The sequence below is a fragment of the Macaca fascicularis genome, chromosome 3, assembly GCF_037993035.2.
Source record: "Macaca fascicularis isolate 582-1 chromosome 3, T2T-MFA8v1.1".
Classification (NCBI taxonomy): domain Eukaryota; kingdom Metazoa; phylum Chordata; class Mammalia; order Primates; family Cercopithecidae; genus Macaca; species Macaca fascicularis.
The window spans coordinates 95,152,814-95,164,975 of record NC_088377.1 but is presented as its reverse complement, the minus strand read 5'-3'; the positions used below and the strand labels follow the sequence as shown (position 1 = coordinate 95,164,975).

The 12,162-nt window shown below is 36.1% G+C and overlaps 1 protein-coding gene and 1 long non-coding RNA gene across 3 annotated transcripts in view; one reads left to right on the top strand and one right to left on the bottom strand.

Annotated features, from left to right (window-relative positions):
- LOC101926462 (probable C-mannosyltransferase DPY19L2) overlaps positions 1-12,162 on the bottom strand; it is a 118,261-nt gene that overhangs the window by 3,741 nt on the left and 102,358 nt on the right. The window contains exons 20-21 of one of the 2 annotated variants that reach the window (XM_065542142.2): positions 7,984-8,083; positions 6,469-6,594 (exon numbers count right to left, since the gene is read on the bottom strand). In XM_065542142.2, coding sequence (XP_065398214.1) covers positions 6,469-6,594; positions 7,984-8,083 — 226 coding nt within the window. The remainder of the gene's footprint in view (positions 1-6,468; positions 6,595-7,983; positions 8,084-12,162) is intronic. The other variant, XM_074036586.1, reaches the window with a different exon arrangement.
- The window catches only part of LOC135970171 (uncharacterized), an 83,224-nt gene that overhangs the window by 45,115 nt on the left and 25,947 nt on the right, over positions 1-12,162 (top strand). The gene's annotated exons all lie outside the window — the stretch shown is intronic.

The window sequence follows — 12,162 nt, the reverse complement described above, 5'->3', positions numbered from 1 at the left end:
ATCAGGTTTTTTCTTTCAATTATAGATATTTTATTAAGTGTTTAGTGATATCTCACTGTAATTTTCATTTGCATTTCACAAATCACTAGTAACATCAAGCGTCTTTGTGTGTGATTATTTGCCATCTGTCCATTTGTCTTTTTTTTTTTTTTTTTTTTTTTTTTTAGACAAGGTCTTGCTGTGTCATGAAGGCTGGAGTGCAACAGCACAATCTCGGCTCACTGCAACCTCCGCCTCCTGGGTTCAAGCGATTATCCTGCTTCAGCCTCCCAGGTAGCTGGGATTATATGTGCCCACCATCATGCCTGGCTAACTTTTTGTATTTTTAGTAGAGATGGAGTTTAGCCATGTTGGCCAGGCTGATCTCAAACTCCTGACCTCAGGTGATCCACCTGCCTCGGCCTCCCAAAATTCTGGGATTACAGGCATGAGTCACCCACTGCGCCCGCCCCTGGCCTATTTTGTCCATTTTTAATTGGGTTGTTTTCTTATTATTGGGTTTTGAGAGTTCTTTATACATCTAGAGAAAGTCCTTTATCGGACATAGGCTTTGAAAATATTTTCTCCCAGACTGGTTTATCCTGTAATTCTTCCTAACACTGTTTATAAAAAAGCAGAGATTTACAGTTTTTTTTTTTTTTATTATACTTTAAGTTCTAGGGTACATGTGGATAATGTGCAGGTTTGTTACATATGTATACCTGTGCCATGTTGGCGTGCTGCACCCATCAACTCGTCAGCACCCATCAACTCGTCATTTACATCAGGTATAACTCCCAATGCAATCCCTCCCCACTCCCCCTCCCCATGATAGGCCCCGGTGTGTGATGTTCCCCTTCCCGAGTCCAAGTGATCTCATTGTTCAGTTCCCACCTATGAGTGAGAACATGCGGTGTTTGGTTTTCTGTTCTTGCGATAGTTTGCCGAGAATGATGGTTTCCAGCTGCATCCATGTCCCTACAAAGGACACAAACTCATCCTTTTTTATGGCTACATAGTATTCCATGGTGTATATGTGCCACATTTTCTTAATCCAGTCTGTCATTGATGGACATTTGGGTTGATTCCAAGTCTTTGCTATTGTGAATAGTGCCGCAATAAACATACATGTGCATGTGTCTTTATAGCAGCATGATTTATAATCCTTTGGGTATATACCCAGTAATGGTATGGCTGGGTCATATGGTACTTCTAGTTCTAGATCCTTGAGGAATCGCCATACTGTTTTCCGTAATGGCTGAACTAGTTTACAATCCCATCAACAGTGTAAAAGTGTTCCTATTTCTCCACATCCTCTCCAGCACCTGTTGTTTCCTGACTTTTTAATGATTGCCATTTTAACTGGTGTGAGATGGTATCTCCTTGTGGTTTTGATTTGCATTTCTCTGATGGCCAGTGATGATGAGCATTTTTTCATGTGTCTGTTGGCTGTATGAATGTCTTCTTTTGAGAACTGTCTGTTCATATCCTTTGCCCACTTTTTGATGGGGTTGTTTTTTTCTTGTAAATTTGTTTGAGTTCTTTGTAGGTTCTGGATATTAGCCCTTTGTCAGATGAGTAGATTGCAAAAATTTTCTCCCATTCTGTAGGTTGCCTGTTCACTCTGATGGTAGTTTCTTTAGATTTACAGTTTTAATGAAGTCCTATTTATCAATGTGTTCTCTTGTGGATCGTGATTATGTTACTGTATCTGAGAAATCTTAGCCTAATCCAAGGTTACAATAATTTTCTTCCACATTTTCTTCTAGAAATTTTATATTCTTAGATTCTTAGTAGCAAGTTACCTTCTACTCCTAGTTTGCTGAGAGTTTTTAATCAGTTGTGGATACTGAATTGTGTCAAATACTTTTTCCTGAATGTACTGAGAGGATGATGCGGTCTTTCTTTTTCAGTTTGTTCCTATGGTGAATTCACCTAATTGGTTTTCAAATAGTGAGATAACTTTGCATTCCTGGGATAAACTCCACTGGTACATTATGTATTGTCTTTCTTTAATATATTGCTGGATCCATTTGTTGCAGTTTTACTTAAAAATTTCACATGTGTTCATGATACATTTTTATTGGTTGTTTCCTTTTACTGTAATGTTTCTCTCATGTTGGTTTCAGGATAATGCTGACCTCATAGAACCAGCTGGGAAGTAATCCCTCCTTTTGAATTTTCTGGAATAGTTTGTAGAACTGGAATTATTTCCAGTGAAGATATCTGTCTTAAAGTTTTGTGACAATTCTTGTTATTACAAATATAATTTTATTAATAGATATAAGGTCATTCATAATAAGGTAATAGATATAGGATTTTTCTATTTCTTAAGTGAGCTTTGGTTTTGCATCTTTCAAGGAACTTCTCCATTTTATCTATTTTGTCCTACTTAGTGGAGTAAAGTTGTTCCTAAAATTCCCTCATTATCCTTTTCATTTCTTCAGATCCTGTAGTGATAAAATCTTTCTTATTCCTGATATTAGTAATTTCTGTCTTCAACTTTTTAGTTTGGGTAGAAGTTAATCAATTTCATTAATCTTCTCAAGAATCAGTGTTTGGTTTTATTGACTTTTCCCTGTTTTGGGGGTAATTCACACTGATTTTGACTCTAATATTTGTGCTTTCTTTTCTTCTCCTTACTTTAGAGTTTACTTGTTCTTTTTTTCTAATTCCTTAAGGTGAAGCCGAATGACTGATATGAGGCCTTTCTTCTTTTCCTATTATAGGCATTCAACATAAAAACAAATCTCTCTACTGTATCTGCATCCCACAAATAGCGGGATGGTGTTCTCATTTTCCCTTAGGTCAAAATACATTGAAACTAACCCTCCTTTTGTTTCTTCTTGACTATGGATTATCTGGAGGTGTATTATCTAGTTTCCAAACATTTGAGAGAATTTCCATATAGAATTCTGTTACTGATTTCTAATTTAATTTCATTGTAGTCAGAGATTGTACTTTACATGATCTAAAGTATATCAAATGTGTCAATACTTGTTTTGTGGCCTAGAAAATGGTCTTTTTTGATAAATAGTCTGTGTGTGCTTGAATATCTATTTTGCTGTTATAGGGTGGTGTGTACTATAAATGTCAATTAGGTCATACTGGTTGATGGCATCATTCAAGTCTTCCATATTCTTACCAAATTTCTTTTTATGTTCTACAAATTATTTAGAGAAGGCTATGAAAATTTATAAATATACTGTAGATTTGTCTATTTTTATCAAACATAGTCGTTTTGAGTAATATTCTTTGTCTTAACATCTATCTTACTGATATTTATGCATTTTTCACTTCAGCTTTCTAATGTTTGCTCACATGATATCTTTTCCATTCTTTTTCCTTCAGCCAACATACTTATTTGTATTTAAAATGCACCTCTTGCAGGCAAGTCCATAGATAGGTTTTGCTCTTGTATTCAGTTTGCCAATCTCCGCCTTTTGTTTGGAAAAATTTAGTCCTCTTTCACTTTGAAATTACTGATATAGGCTTGCTATTATGCTTTTTTTTTTTAAACATTTTATTTCAAGACATTTGGAGATCCACATTAAGTGAGAGATAATACAAGTAGCTCTTGTACAGTCTTTAGACAGTGTCCCCTGCCATGGTAACATCTTGAACGTTTGTATAATATCACAGCCAGATAATTCACATTGATAGAATGGCGATAGAGAGCATTTCCATCACCACGGAGATCCCTTGTATAGCCACACATACTATACTTCCCCCACATTCCCACCCCACCCTACCCCCTCGCAGCCACAAATCATTATCCATATCTGTAATTTTATCATTTGAAGACAGTTATATAAATGGAATCATACAGTATGTAACCTTTGGGGATTGTCTTTTCTTCATTCAAACAATTCTCTGGAGATCCATCCAGGATCTTGAGTGTATCAACAGTCTGATTCTATTGCTGAGCAGTATTCCATGGTATGAATAGATCACTATTATTTAACCATTCACCTTGCAAAAAACATCTGGGTCGTATGAGGTTTAGGCTATTACAAATAATGCTTCTATAGACAATTTTCTACAGAATTTTGTGTGAAAACAACTTTTCACCTTTCTTGGAAAAATGCCCAGTACAATTGCTGAATCTTAAGTTAGTTATATGTTTAGGTGTTTTCCCCTTTTAGTTTTAGTTGACAAGTAATACTTGTACACACTTATGGAGTATAGAGTGATATTTCAGTGCATAATTACAATGTGTAATGATCAAATCAGGGTAATTAGGATATCCATCACCTCAAACATTTACCATCTGTTTGTGCTGGGAACATTCAGAATCCTCTGTTCTGGCTTTCTTGACATATACAATAAATTACTGTTATCTTCACTCTACAGTGCCAGAGAACACTAGAACTTATTCCTTCTATTTATCTGTAGTTTTGTATCTCTTAACCAACCTCTCCTTATCTTCTTCTCCTCCCTACCCTTCCCACCTAGCCTCTAATTACCACAATTCTACTCTACTTCTATGAGCTACTTCTTTGAGCTTCCACATGAGTGACAACATGCACTATTCATCTTACTGTGGCTGACTTATTTCGCGGAATGTATCCAGGCTCATCCATGTCTAGGCTTGCCATTATGCTCTTTCTTTTCCCCACTGTTTTATTTTTTGAGTGGTTTTGCTAGGGATGACAACAAGCATCTTTAACATATCATGATTTACTTACCATTTAAATTGGGTTATTTCTAGTAAATCATACATTTCCATGGTTTACTCAATTTTTGTGCTATTGTCATGTATGTTTAATTTCTGTCATAAACTAAAAAATAGAATGGTATCACCTTTGCCTTAATGTCTTCTAAAGATTTTCAGAGAAGAAAAATGCATAGTGATTAATATCCACATATTTACCATTTCCAGCGCATTTCAGTATTTCTTGTATATCTGAGTTACCATCTGGCATCATTTCTCATCAGCTGATAGCACTTCTTGTCCATCTTGAAGTATAAATCTGTTACCAACAAATTATCTTAGATTTTGTTGATCTGAAAAATGTATTTTTGGCCTCCATTTTAAAAAGATAATTTCATTAAATATATAATTGTTGATTTTTCTTCTTCAGCACTTTGAATTATCATTCCAGTGTCTCTTAATTTCCACTATTTATGTTGAGAAGTCAAATGTTATCATTTTTTTCTCTTATTTTCAAGATTTTCTCTTAATCTTTGATTTTACCATTTTGACTATAATGCGCCTTGCTTTGGTTTTCTTTGGGCGTACCCAGTTGGATTTGTTGAGCTCAGCAGATCTCTAAGTTAGTAGTTTTATCAAACGTGAGAAATTTTTGGCCAACATTTCTTCAATATTTTTTCTGTCGTGTTCTTTTTTTCATTACATCTAATACTAAAATTTTGCATGTGTTGAACTACTTAATGTTACATAGGTCTGTGATGTTGGTTATTTTTCAATCTTTTTGGTTCCTGTTCTTTTGATTAACTATTCTCTCTTGATCTATCTTCAAATTCACTGAATTTTCTGTTCAAATGTCGTTTTCATCTCAAAATTGTTGTTGAGTACATTTAAGTAATGTTCATTTCATTTATTATACTTTTCATCTCTAGAATTTCCATGGGGGCTGGAGTGTTTCTACTTCTCTGTTAAGATTCCATCTCTCTTCACTCATGGATACCATGTTTTCTTTTAATCCATTGAATATATTTTTCTTAAGCCTTTAAATGTATTTGTAATAGTGGCTTTGCAGTCTTTGGCTGCTAAATCCAACATCTGGACCTACTTGAATTGATTTCTATTAACTTATTTTTTTCAGAGTATTGGTCATACTCTCTCATTTTAGTTTGCATCTCTGAAACTTTTTTGCACATTGTAAATGATATTTTGAAGTGACTGTAGAACCTGTTCCATTCTTCTGATTGCTAATGTGCTGTTCTAGGAGACAATTAATATGCCTGAATTTCCTGTCATGTGCAGCAGCTAGTATCTCTGCTTAGGAGCCTAAACAAAGGCCTCAAAAGATCAATTAACATCTTAGAATTTTAGGATTTTTAGGGATTCAAAATTCAGAAATTAAAAACTTTTAATTAGGAATGTTTTTCTTATTATGTCATGTTGGGTTTTGTCACTTTTCTTTTAAGTCTTACAAATCCATTATAATTCAGCTATATAGTACAGAATGGCAATATCTCACTTTGTTGTAAATGCAAATCCATATTTCAGATATCTAATAAAAATTTTCATAAATATTTCAAAAATTATGAAAAAAGTTAAGTGGAAGATGTCAAATTAAATTGAAAAATCAGGATATTAAAATATACTATAATGTTTGGAATTAAATTCTACTTCATTGATAGTATAGTTTTATTTCTCTAGATGAAATAATTTAAGATACCAGGATAATATTTTAATAAATTTAAAATAAAAATTCTTAAAGAATCAGAACTACTGTAATAAACTGAAACATTTGTTGCTTAAAAATATACCATATTGGATAGCATAGGGTTAATACTCACTTAGTTCTCACAACACACCATGCCTCTTCTAAAACATAATAATTCACATGTAACTCTGACAATTTATCTCTTACTTCTTTGGCAGATTTTCGACTATATGTAGAATAAACTATTTTTGTCCGGGCCCTTTAAATTTAAACAATAGTTTAAAAGATTTTAAAATGAATGATAATAGAATAGACTAAAAAAATCTTACTAGCAAATTGAAATCTCAGTACTCACTGGATGGAACACTTATATACATGACTCAAAACAGCATCAACTATTTTGGGGATGGCAGTTTCCACATTCCTACTTATATTTTGAATGTAATAAAACTTATAGCAATTTAATTTTGCATATACTGCTCATTATTGTATAAAATAGTCTAAAGTTGTACTGGGTAGCAGACAGCAGCTTAGGATATAAAATTTTCTTCTCATAATTCACAAAGTTTTCAGAGAATATATTCTGACAGAGACTGAATGTAGTGAAAACATATCTTTAAATGCTTATTTTCATCTGAAGAAGCTCTGACAAACACATGAATTGAAATTGAGTGTATCAAATAGAACAGTTAGACAATGGGCATCCAGGGTGTCAGAACAGGTAGGAAAAGCACCTTGACAGAATCTTGAGAAATGGGAATCATCACCAAAATATGGTACAATAGGTGATTTGACCATAGTGGAAGTTCTTACAATATCCTGGCAGACTATCACTTATGCATTGGATGTTGCTTAGAATTTCAAGCATATGGGATGCTCAGTCACCACAGTGGTTTCCATGCCAGTTCACCGCAGTAGAATAGAGAGAGTGTCAGGTACATTTCTAAGGTGTCTGACTCCAAGCCCTGGCTCCTAGACAGCAGACCTAAAACTTTTAAATAATTTAAATATTTGCCTCTAACAATAGGCCAAAAATCCACTTTTGAAAACGATTACCCTAACAACTACTAGAATTACCAAAAGAATTTTTTAAACCAGCCATTTAAGGAAAGCAAAACTTTTAGACATCAATGGAAATTAGAGTTCTCATAATCGGCTAGCAAAAATACTCTAAATTTTCATGAAAGCACGTAATATATAATAGCAACTTTCAAGTACTTTTTCTACCTGTCACAAAAGGCTAGTCATTGGCCACCAGTAAGATCCAGAAATCACTTCCTAAATCAGAGTAGGGCTTGTGGTGTAGAGCAGGGGTTGGCAAACCATGGCTGTGAGTAAAATCCGTCCTACCTCCTCTTCCAACTACCTAGTAGTTTTACTGGAATACACACACACATCATAAATATGTCACATGTTTGTCACTTTGGGAAAAACTGGCTTTTGCATTTTTCAGTTTTCAGAGGTCAGCTTGCTCCAGAGGCAACGGGTACCCATTGTCATTTCTGGATGGTCATTGTCATTTTTTTTGAACTTCCAGCACGAAAATGAGGATGAGTTTGTGTGTGTGTGTGTGTGTAAATATTTTCCCAATTCCTAAGAATTGGGAGTCACCAAATGATTCTTGATGAAATACTCATCAGTTGCCAACCTCAAGTCTGCATCTTCGTAATGTGGATGATTCACAATGGGATGAAGTGTAGACAACTTGACACTTGCCATTGTAGGCATGGCACCTGCGAAGACGGCATCTGAAAAAAAAAAAGGCTATATTCTTCAATGAAATGTTTTAAAGAAAATCAGAAGTTAAACTTACCTCTAATATGTGAACCCAGATTAAGAAGGATGATACCTATTTACATGACCATGGATCTCATTCCTTTTATTGACTCAATACTTACTCATTGTCTACTATAATAATAGCTGACTTTTGTTCAAACACTATCTTGGTGCTAGAAATTGTGCTTCATATTTTAACAAGAATTAAATAACTTAATTTGCACAATTCTAAGAGGTGGGTCCTCTGTTCTTTGTAGAATCTACAAACTGAGCATGTGTGGGGTCTGGGTTGCGCACTCATTAGAATCTAATGCCTGATGATCTGATGTGGAACAATTTCATCCAGAAACCACCCTCCATCCCCCAGTTCTGTGGAAAAAATTGGTCTTCCACGAAACTGGTCCCTGGTGCCAAAAAGGCTGGGGACTGCTGTTGTAGACGATGAAGACACAGAGCCAAGTTAAGTGACTTGCCCAAGACTGCACAGCCAGGAAGTTCCAGAGCCTGCCCTCTTAGCTGCTTCACTAAAGCTTCCTGCCATGCTAGAGCACCATGCTAACAACAGGACTACAAACACACATGAAACAAAAAGAATGTAAAATGTCATATCTGTTCCAATAATGTGAAATGCCAGGAACTGAGAGACTGCTATGAAGGGCAAGTCTCATGGGACATTTTTTCAATTTTGTGGCTTGTGAACTATGGTCCTGTGGATGTGCCATAAAAAGAGAAAAGCATTGTTTTCTTCCCTCAGATCATCTTTAATTGAGTTCTCAGAGTTACCATTTGACTTGACACCATTTATACATGCCATGAAATCATTTCATTACTTTCTGGTAGTACTTTTTGGAGTAATGACATGTATAAATTTGGTCATAACTAGAGATACATCAAAATCTGCTATCTGGCTTCCATTTCCTCTCTCAAAACACCAGAAGACCAAATGCTTACTTCTTGGTACTTTTGTATAAAAAATAATTATATAATTGTGAAGGTTATTATCATTTTTAATCAGCACAATAAAATCAGTAATAAAGACAAGACATATTTTTCAGATCCACTGTAAAAAACTGTATATTGGAGAGGAGGTGGAGCATGATAACTAAACAGAAGCTTCCACTGTTCATTATCCGCTCAGGAACACCAAATTTGATAAGGATCTACACAAAAAGCACCTTCATAAGAACCAAAAATCAGCTTAGGTACCAGCGTGGCCGCAGTGGGGAGGAGCACCAAGAAGGTTCTTGTGGTCCCTGATTCCAGGCCTTAGCTCTTGGATGGCATTTCTCGACCTGCCCTGGGCTGGAAGAGAGCCCATTGCCCCGAAGGGTGAGTCCCAGGCCTGGCAGCACTCACCACAAGCTGACTGAAGGGTCCTTGGGCCTTAAGTGAATGTTGGTGGTAGCCAGGCAGTACCTCCCAATGGGCCTGTGGTAGTGGTGGAAATGGAGAGAGACCCCTCTGCCTGGGGAAAGGGGAAGGAAGGGCGGGAAGGACTTTGGTGGTATCAGCACCAGTTCAGCTGCAGTAGAATAGAGCATCAGGTAGATTTCTAAGGCATCTGAGTCCAGGCCCTGGCTCCTGGACAGCAGCATCTCTGGACCTGACTATGACCTGGGGGATCTTGCCACCCTGAAAGGAAGGTCACCAAAGCAAAGTCTGGTTTGCTTTGCCACCTGCCGACTGTAGAACCCTACACCTTGAGCAAACATAGGTGGTAGCCAGGCAGTAGTTACAATGAGTCTTGGGCAAGACCCAGTGCTGTGCTAGCTGCAAGTCTGACCCAACACCTTCCCAGTTGTGGTGGCCACAGAGGTGTTTATATCACCCCACTCCTAGCTCCAGGCAGCTTAGCACATAGAGAGAAAGAGAGAGAGAGAGACTCCATATGGGAGAGAGTAAGGGAAGAGAACAAGAACTTCTGCCTGCTAATCCTGAGAATTCTGGATTTTATCCAAGACCACCAACGTAGTACCTCTAAGAGTCTGTAATAGCTTCAGTGTTACTGGGCATGGGGTGCCTCCTAGTGCAGATACAGCTGCAGCGACCAGAAACTTAGATCACAACACCAAAGTCCCTTTGAATACTTGGAAAGCCTTTCCAAGAAGGATGGGTACAAACAAGCCCGGACTGCAAAAACTACAATAAATACCTAATTCTTCAATGCCCAGACACTAACAAACATCCACAAGCATCAAGACCATCCAGGAAAACATGACCTCACCAAACAAACTAAATAAGGCACTAGGGGGCCAATCCCGGAGAGACAGAGATATGTAGCCTTTCAGACAGAATTCAAAATAGCTGTGCTGAGGAAACTCAAATTCAAGATAACACAGAGAAGGAATTAGTAATCTTACCAGATAAAGTTAACAGATTGAAATAATTAAAAAGAAGCAGAAATTCTGGAGCTGAAAAATGCAACTGACATACTGAAGAATGCATCAGTCTCTTAATAGCAGAACTGATCAAGCAGAAGAAAGAATTAGTGAGCTTGAAGACAGGCTGCTTGAAAATACACAGTCAGAGGAAATAAAAGAATAGAAAAGAATGAAGCATACTTTCAAGATCTAGAAGTAGCCTTTAAAGGGAAAAATCTAAGAGTTATTGGCCTTAAAGAGGAGGTAGAGAGAGAGATAGCAGTAGGAAGTTTATTCAAAAGTATAACAGAGAACTTCTCAAAGCTAGAGAAAATATCAATATTCACACACAAGAAGGTTATAGACCACCAAGCAGATTTAACTCAAAGACTAACTCATTTAATATCAAATTCCCAAAGGTGAAGGATAAAGAAAGGATCCTAAAAGCAGCAAGAGAAAAGAAACAAGTAACATACAACGGAGCTCTAATACATCTGCCAGCAGACTTTTCAGTGGAAACCTTACAGGCCAGGAGAGCATGCCAAGACATACTTAAAGTGAAGGAAAAAACCTTTTACCCAAGAGTAGTGCATCCAGAGAAAATGTCCCTCAAACCTAAAAGAGAAGACTTTCCCAGTCAAACAAAAGCTGTGAAATTTCATTAACACCAGACCTGTCCTGTAAGAAATGCTAAAGGAAGTTCTTCAATCTGAAAGAAAAGGACATTAATGAGGAAGAAATAATCGGAAGGCACAAAACTCACTCGTAATAGTAAGTACGCAGAGAAACACAGAATATTATAGCAGTGTAATTATGGTATATAAACTACTTATACGATAAGCAGAAAGACAAAAAGATGAACCAATAAAAAATAACTACAACAACTTTTCAAGAGACAGACAGTGCAATAAGATATAAATAGAAACAACAAAAAGGTAAAAAGTGGGGAGATGAAGTTAAAGTTTAGAATTTTTATTAGCTTTCCTTTGGCTTGTTTGTTTATGCAATCAGTGTTGTCATCAGTTTAAAATAATGGGTTAATAAGATATTATTTGCAAGTCTCATGGTAACCTCAAGTTTAAAAACATACAGTGGATATACAAAAAATAAAAATCAATAAATTAAAACACACCACCAGAGAAAAATCACCTTCAATGAAAGAAAAAGAGGAAGGAAAAGAAGACCACAAAACATTGAGAAAACAAATAATGAAATGGCAGGGGTAATCCTTATCAGTAATAACACTGAGTGTAAATGGACTGAACTCTCCAATCAAAAGACAAAGAGTGGGTGAATAAGCAAACAAAACCCTAAGAATCTGTAACCTATAAGAAACACACTTTACTTTTAAAGGCACATATAGACTGAAAACAGAGTGATGGAAAATTATATTCCATGCCGATGAAAACCACAAATGAGCAGGAATAGCCATACTTATATCAGACACAATAGATTACAAGATAAAAGCTATAAAAAGAGATAAAGGTCATTATATAATGATAAAGGGGTTAATTCAGCAAGAGTACATAACAATTGTAAATACATATACACCCAATACTGGAGCACGCAGATATATAAAGCAAATATTATCAGAGCAAAAGAGAGAGACAGATCCCAATACAATAATAGCCTGGACTTCAACACCCCACCTTCAGCAGTGGACAGATCATCTAGACAGAAAATCAACAAAG